Source organism: Anarrhichthys ocellatus, unplaced genomic scaffold (assembly GCF_004355925.1).
Source record: "Anarrhichthys ocellatus isolate YVR2014 unplaced genomic scaffold, GSC_Weel_1.0 scaffold2169, whole genome shotgun sequence".
Classification (NCBI taxonomy): Eukaryota; Metazoa; Chordata; class Actinopteri; order Perciformes; family Anarhichadidae; genus Anarrhichthys; species Anarrhichthys ocellatus.
This window is the reverse complement of record NW_022282143.1, coordinates 1-8,411: the sequence shown is the minus strand read 5'-3', so window position 1 is coordinate 8,411 and position 8,411 is coordinate 1. Positions and strand designations below refer to the sequence as shown.

The window sequence follows — 8,411 nt, the reverse complement described above, 5'->3', positions numbered from 1 at the left end:
ACAGGTGAGGACAAGAGACAGGTGAGGACAAGAGACAGGTGAGGACATGAGACAGGGGAGGCGTGAGACAGATGAGGCGTGAGATAGATGAGGCATGAGAGGTGAGACGGGAGACGTGAGACAGGTGAGGCATGAGACATGAGGTGTGAGACAGGTGAGGCATGAGACGGGGGAGGCAGATATCTTTTAGAAAGCTTGTTTTCTGTCCGAGTCTGGATCTATGTGAGCGAGGCTACGCTAATGATGTAGCTGCTCCATCAACACTCTAAATCTGGTTCTCCAGGCGCTGAACAACCTGCAGTCCACCAACTCTGGCTTCGGCTACGTCAACAGCGAGAACGTGTTCAAAGTGTGTGACGAGCCCCACCCGCTGCTGGTGAAAGGCATGCTGGGACACTGCGTGGATGGGAACGTGGACCAGGCCTACAAGGTGGTGGAGCAGCTGTGGGCGCTGGGCTACTCTCCGGAGGACATCATCGGGAACATCTTCAGGGTCTGCAAGACCGTCCACATGGCCGAGTACCTCAAACTGGACTTCATCAAGGTGAGCCGGAGCTCCGCCCCCTCAACAGGTCCAGACTGGTTCACCACCAGTTAGAAGTTAAAGACTGAAACCTGAATGTGTCCCAGAGAATCATCTAGAGCAGGGATTCCCAAAGTGAGCTGCCTCTAGGGGGTGCGTGAGAGGAAACATGTAATGGTGGTCTAATGGTGCAGTCCTGTCTCCTAAAAATGACGTTCCCCCAAAACTAAAATGCATTCTCAATTACGTTTGACCACAAACGTATTTTCTCCCTGATGACGTTTGTGTTTGACGTATTACAAATACGTTTCTCATCAACATATCTTTGCCATACTCTAGTCTTTATTATTGTTCTGTGATCTGCCCCGCCTCTACCCCCGCCACCCACAAGTTGTTGCCCCGCGGCCTGTTCCGAGGGCTGACAGACCTGACGATGGGGTGCCTCACGGCGGGGGCGGCTGGAGACCTCGCGTCCGGCGCCAACGGGTAAGCGCCCGCCACTCGGAACCATAAAACCAAGTCCCGGATTTCACCCGGGGGACATTCTGGAGGTATTGTGGCCGGGTGATGTGCCTTGTTGCTGGGGAGGTATGAGCCGAGAGTGGCGGGGTGTTATGGAGGTATATTTTATTTATTTGTATCCATCTAACCCTAACCATAACTTCCACTAGGAAGCCACGTCCTCACCCAAACCTAACCCGTAAGAGATCACGGTTACTCCCGGATTTTACACGCGGGCCTTTGTGGAGGTATTGTAGCCGCGTAATGTTCCTCGTTGCTCGGCCTGGATGAGCGCGTTTCTGCCGGAGACAGGCGGCGTGTTGTGGTAGTATTCTGACCGCGTAATAGGGAGGAGAGGCGGTGGTGGAGAGGGAAAAAAATGTTAAAATGTTGATTAGAAACGTATTTGTAATAAGTCAAACACAAACGTAATCAGGGAGAAAATACGTTTTTGGTCAAACGTAATTGAGAATGCATTTTAGTGTTGGGGGAAGGTAATTTTTAGGAGACAGCTGGGTTGCAGTGCAGTCGGTGCAGTGAGGTTCTGGCTAACAGCTGTCTGAAGCCCTCTTATTTACGTCGCCACCCAAACATGCCAGTGCAAGTCTAAAGCCCCTTACATTTTTATATCGAAATTGGAGGAGTTACAAAACAGCCCAAAACAACTGCAGTCTCATTCATGTTGGGTCTATAAAAAACGCACTGCGGGCTTCATATCTGGTCACAGAATAGCAAGAAAGGGGCTACCGCACACAATCGCCCAAGACGTGTGCTCGCCAGCTGCCAAAGAGATGGTGGAATGTATGATTGGAGAGAGAGAAGCAAACAAGTTGGACATGATCCCGGTGACACAACACGGTGTCGCAGCATCGATGCTTTGTCCGAAGACATCCGGGCTACATTAGTCGGTCGCGTGAAGAAGAGTGAGTTGTACTCTCTGCAAGTAGACGAGTCTACACATGTGGCTAATCTTCTGGTGTCCGTCCGTTACCTTTTCGAAGGCACGGTGCAGGAAGTTTTTTTGTCTTTTTTATCTTGTAAACAAATGCCACGCGTGAGCAAACTGTTCTCTCATTGGTCCGATTTTTATGCGACTATAAATAGGCTCTGTTGCTTTTTTTTTTTTTTTTTTTTTTTTTTAAGGTGTGGGGGGGATTGGGGGTGCGTGAACCCGGTCGGGATGTAGAAGGGGGTGCGTGGCCTAAAAAGTTTGGGAACCGCTGTTCTAGAGCAACGAGTCTCTTTAGTAACAAGTCACCAAAGTTCACCAAGTCTTCTCACCCGAGTATGTGGTACTGTGTATTAACCTGCAGTACTCTGTGTTCTGTAGTACTCTGTATTATCCTACAGTACTCTGTGTTCTGTAGTACTCTTTATGTACTCTGTGTATTAACCTGCAGTACTCTGTGTCCTGTAGGAGATCGGGTACACTCACATGCGTGTGTCTGAAGGCGTGAACTCTCTGCTGCAGATGGCCGGTCTGATTGGTCGACTCTGTAGTAAGACGACGCCCCCTGCTGTCAGCTGATCCGTTAACCCCGACAGGGCTGGACTCTTCTGTGTTTAACGGACCACGATCTGAACATTAAAGTTAGTTTCTGTTCAAAGATAATGTAAAAACTACAATAAATCATCTTTTCATTGATTGTTGTTTTTTAAAGTTTACTAATTAATTAATTGTCCCCATAAGTATAGAGGACTGCTGTTATTGCGTAACAGTGAACTGCTGATTTCACAGTAACCCTATAATACAACACATCATCTTCCTGAGGTAAACACAGTATTAGTACACGGTAGTATCGGTAGTGAATACTGCAGAACATTGGGGGTCAGACGAGTGTTCAGGATCAACGAGCTTTATTTCATTACAAACCTAGTTTACATTCAAAGTCATGAACAACAAACCTCAAACAGCTACTCTCAGTACAAATCTCAAAAAGTAATACTCGTAATAAATATTAAGAACAGTAACAGACAGCAGAGTTACAGTTAGTGTGTATGTGTATATGTGTGTGTATAGAATAAAATAACTACATGTTTGAACCAGAGTTTATAACGTGAACTCGTCTTTTTGTTTTCAGGAAAACTTTTAAAAACTATAAATCCTAATATATGACGGAGCATTAAAGTTATTGTATGAAAGAAAAGGTGATATTCAGAGAAAAGTTTAGATTAAAGTCACATTTACAAGAATCATCATCAGAAGAACTTAAATCTCAGTTCTTTCTCTGAATATTACCAGCTCCATAATTAATGTATAAATATACAACTTCATTCATTGACAAAGCCTCTGATACGCCGTCGATGTGAAGGGCTGCTAAACAAAAAACAGGATTTAGTTCCTCCAGCGGGGGGGCATCAGCTGCTGTGACAGCTCTTAAAAACACACATCGACCCGTCTGTCATCGTCCTCTCACAGCGACGGTTTAAAGTGCAATTCATCAAAAATCGATGTCATATAGGAGCTCATCAGTCCGTCTGATAATCAATAATCAACGAGCCTGCTGAACAAACAACTGACGCTCTAACTGTTGGATTAATGTCACGTGGAGCTGATCAACATCTCAGTTCCTCACTAGACTCAACACCACGTTAGAAACACCGCATGCCACAACGAGCAACGAGCATGCTGCCGACGGACTCGACCGATAATAATAACATGTACGGTAACGGAAGAGGAACACGAGAGGGTGACGGGTCTCTTTTCAGGGTCCCCATCAGAGGAAGACGTTAAAATCTGTAAATGATTTTTAGTTTTATGAATCACCTCTGAAGTCTGGACCACATGACAAAGATCTTCAAGATTTATCTGTTAACTCAGCCAACAGCCAAGTTACAAAGAAAATAACAATCTGCTAATATGTTTGAAAGTCTGATTTTAAATTGTTTTTTTGTCGTTTTTTGAAATATAAAAGGTAAAAGTCTTAGTGTTTGTTGTTGTAATACTCATTTTGGCCACAAGAGGCTGAAGTGAATCACTACTTTATGTTCTAATTAAGACTAAAAGCTGTCATGTTTTCTCCAGATGAGTTTTAATTTCTCCATATAATCTAAACACAAAGTAAATGTATCGTCTGTCAGCAAGTTATGTAACATTAAATCTCTAATTAAAACATGAGGTAATGTGCACTTCAGCCTCTTGTGGCCGTAGTTAGTATTACAACAACAAACAATAACAAAACAACTTTACCTCCCAAACAAGCTAGCTTAAAAAAGTAATGCTAGCTAAACCTTTTTCTCATTCTTAAGTCATTAGAAAATAGTTTTTGTTTTTTCTCACTTGCCTCTCTGGGCTTCCATAAAAGCGACATAATACATTTTAAAAGTTCACCTATATATTGTTGAGGTGAAACATTCCCTTTGTTTCTGTAATTTAATGTGTAGGAAGAAAGAGTTTCAGTAACGAGCTTCACAGCAACGCCAACAACATAACGCCATAACTAAATAATAAAAAGATTATAATAAGAGTAATAATAAAAAAGAAGGAACTGATGATCCGGTCTGAAAACAGTCTACTGAAGAAATACGACACGACTGTATGTAAATAAGAACCAGCTGGTCTCCATGTACGGTTAGAGGGAGAAGAAGAAGAACCAACACCAGCATCCTAAAGAGCACAGGAGCCAAAATGGCCGAAACCGAGCCGCTAACGACAGCGGCCGGATCTACAGAAAAAGTTAAAAGGTGTGTCTCTACTTTTACATGATGCTAGATGTGAGTTAAGAACCGAAGAGTAAAGAGAGAGAAACACAGAGCAGGAAGAAGTCCTACGCGGTCATCTCGATGGCGTGGTCCGCCGTGAGCCCCGGGATGGTGGAGGTAGTAGCGCCCTCTGGCAGTGCGCTGGTGGTACTGCGGCTACGGACGCCGTCCGAGGAGCCGACGCTGGAGGCCGAGTGAGTCCTGGAGCGGACCAGCCGGGTCATACCAGCTGTGGGCACTGAGGGGTTGTGGGGTGCAGAGTTAGTGACAGGAAACATCATGTGTGCGTGCGTGCGTGTGTTGTGTTCACTGTCCAACCAGCACGAGCAGATCTGAATCTGAGATTCAAATCTGATGACGGTGATTGTGAGGCTCTGTTCACACTGAAGCTACAAACGTTTTTAAAGTGACAGCAGAGATGTTTTATGAGGTACTTCTACTTAGTCAGTGTATTATTACTCCAGTAGAAACAGACAGGACACAGTAATGTACTGCTGTGGACGTATTTTAGACACCTAAATACACCAAATACATCTATATCAGTTTAAGTGAACGCTATATTTAATATATTTTTACATCTTTACTTTGCTGTCAGACAGACCTTTCTGAAGAGGAACTGATGTAATTAACCTAAATTAACTCAAATCTAAAACTTCTAAAACTCAAAGACACTTAAAAAAAGGAAAACATTTTTAAACTTAATCAAAATCGTCATATACATACAAGTGCATACATTCAAAGCCACAAAAGTCCTTTAAATAAAACCGTGACTTTACTTTACCTCCGAGCACACAGGAGCTGCTGGTTCGTTGACTCGTTAGTGTTCTATGAGTCTGGTGTCTTACAGAGAACATAGAAGATGTCTGACAGCGAGATAAAGACGTGGAAATATATTGTTTGATATCTTCTGATATTGTTTTCATCTCATGTTATTATGGGACGTGAGTTTGAACCCACAGATAGATGTATGTATGTATGTATGTATGTATGTATGTATGTATGTATATATATATATTTATACACACACATCTACATATATAAATATGAGAAGTTCAGAACTATAAACAGATGTGATTCTGCAGTGTGAACGGAGCCGAGGTGTGTTGGCATGCAGCACAGCCTGCTGGGTACTTTAACTGCAGAGGAAGAAATAAAACAATCTGTTGATCAGCTGATCAACAGCATGCAGACACACACACACACACACGCACACATGCACACACGCACGCACGCAAAGACAGACAGACGAGGCGAAGGAGTAACAAGAGAGCAAAGAAACAAAGATGGAAAATGGAGACAGGCGAGGTGGGTTGTGTGCGTGTGTGTGTGTGTGTGTTTGTGTGTGTGTGTGCATGTAAGGGGGGTTTAAGATTCTGCTTGGAATCCTGATACCTGATTGGCTGCTCAGGCGGTTTAACACAACATGAGGGACTGGAGGAGACGAAGACAAAGAGACGAGAGAACAAGAGCAGAAAGGAAGGAGGACAGGTTGAGAGACAATAGTAGTTCTAATACTACACACACAAACCACACACACACACACAAACACAAACCATACACTAAACATGAATTTATTGTTTTGAGGAAATCCAACCGTTTCATATACTTCTGTGAACAATACTGCAAACAGCTACTTACAGTTAGTGACGCAGGGCTGGAGACACACACACACACACACACACACACCTTTTGATTGAGCAGCTTAGTGTATAAATATCTGTTACTTTTCATTAACGGTGCTTTAATTAACACTGAACCCTTTTGGTCCGTTTTCCGTCCTTTTGACTCGTCAGAGTCAACAGGAACCCGGCCAGAACTAAATTTAAACAATGTCTCATGTTGTTCTCTTGATCCGGACCAAATGAAGCCAACTACAGGTGTGAAAGCACCATGAAACCTTTTAGTTTAGTAGGACATACAACAGGAACACGTCAACAGAGAGACAAAGACCAACAGGAAACACATGTCGGATCAAACTCGGTCCGAACCAGTCGGTAGTTTTCTTGCAAATACAAAGAATTTTAAGAAACTCTTCTATCTCTTCTCCTACATTTACTTATACTCACTGTAGCCCATCCCCTGGACAAAATACTTGAAGGCCTCTGCTAGTTTTCCAGGCTGAGGAAGGAAAGCACACACACACACACACACACACACACACACACACACACACACACACACGCACACACACACACACGCTGCAGTCAGATGTAGAAAACAGATCATCCTTTACTAATAAAAAACTACGACTGAGTGATGGATTGAGATTTGAGAACTACTTAAGAACACATCAAACTACTGAAACTCAGAGCCAGTCAAAGTAACGGCTAGCTGGTTAGCATGCTAATTTAAACATATGTCTGTAACCCTCGACACTGTAACCTCTTCACCTTCTGTTGATCATGACAGCTCTGTTTTTAACATTGCACCTTTAAAGGATTCACATTTTTGTTCAAGTCGGTCTTAAAACAAGTCTCACGTGGCCGTACGCATATTAAAGAGCTATTGATCCCCTCCTAAAGGGGTTCTAATGTTAGTGCCAACTGGTGGAAGACACCCACTTGATTTGTAACTCTCACTTCTTTTAAATTCAGACTTTTCTGTTTGACGCTGCCTTTTCTTAAATCATATCTTACACTGCACCATCTTACTCTATTTGAGCTTGTTTTTATTTTGAATCATGCTCTAAGATGTTTTATTTAAAGCCCTCTCAAATTGCCTTTTTGCTGAAATGTGCTGTATAAAATAAACTTGCTGAAGCCTCATATCATCAATCAGCTGAATACAATTCTACACAGTGAGGACTTTGGATTGTGTCCAACAGGTAAGTGTCTCAGACTCACCTGCACCACCTGAGGAAGTCCTCCACAGTCTGCCATCTGGTGGAGACACAAAGAAGGACATCTGGTGAGAACACGAGTCCGTGTACAAGCTACAATGTTGAAGATGGTGTTTGCCGCTTCTCGTAGGTTTGTCGTAGCATCATTTAGTTTAGTGTGAACTACGTCTCTCGTCTCAATACACGTCACCAACACGGCCGGTAGCTTAGCTTAGCTTAGCTAGCAAGCTAGTAATCGTACCCGATGTGTTTTTATCAGACGAGAAATAAATATCAGAAGCAAAGACAGAGGAATGTTTTAGGTGTGTCGTCTGTCTAATCATGTATTCTCACAGTCTTATACTTCTTAAAAAGTTTTATGACAAAATGCGACTTTCTTGACAAAGCCTGAGAATATGATATTTGTCTCAGGCTTTTATTGTGAAAGGTAAGAATGAAAGGAGTGGATGTGGTCTGTGTTTCCTTTGTTTCAGGTTGAAAGGAGAAATAAGTACTTAAGTTTGTCAGTTAAATAAGTGAATGTGTCAGTGAGGAGGACAGACAGACATGCAGACAGAGAGACAGACAAGACAGACAGACAGACAGACAGACAGACAGACAGACAGAAAGACTAGTGAGGAGGACCGACAGACAGATTGACAGACAGAGAGACATGTAGGCAGACTGATATGCAGACTAGTGAAGAGGACAGACAGGCATACCTGGAGACAGAGAGACAGGCAGACAGACAAGTACCTTGAGCAGGGTGGTCTTGGTGGGGTTCAGTCTGGAGTTACACTCCACCTGCAGGACAGAGAAGCACACACACACACACACACACACACTGTATTTACAACAATGTGGTGT

General features: G+C 43.2%; 2 protein-coding genes across 2 annotated transcripts; one reads left to right on the top strand and one right to left on the bottom strand.

The window, feature by feature from the left end:
- The first annotated feature begins 94 nt into the window (after positions 1 to 94).
- Positions 95 to 3,814, top strand: LOC116378178 (replication factor C subunit 2-like). The gene is made up of 3 exons (XM_031839997.1): positions 95 to 124; positions 284 to 544; positions 2,442 to 3,814. Exons 1-3 carry the CDS (start codon positions 95 to 97, stop codon positions 2,550 to 2,552), a joined length of 402 nt encoding a protein of 133 aa, XP_031695857.1. The 3' UTR covers positions 2,553 to 3,814.
- Positions 2,865 to 8,405, bottom strand: LOC116378179 (protein NDRG3-like). Its single transcript, XM_031839999.1, has 5 exons — positions 8,301 to 8,405; positions 7,570 to 7,605; positions 6,793 to 6,844; positions 6,119 to 6,157; positions 2,865 to 4,964 (listed from the first exon to the last, which is right to left on the bottom strand). Exons 2-5 carry the CDS (start codon positions 7,603 to 7,605, stop codon positions 4,792 to 4,794), a joined length of 300 nt encoding a protein of 99 aa, XP_031695859.1. The 5' UTR covers positions 8,301 to 8,405; the 3' UTR covers positions 2,865 to 4,791.
- Between the last annotated feature and the right edge of the window lie 6 nt (positions 8,406 to 8,411).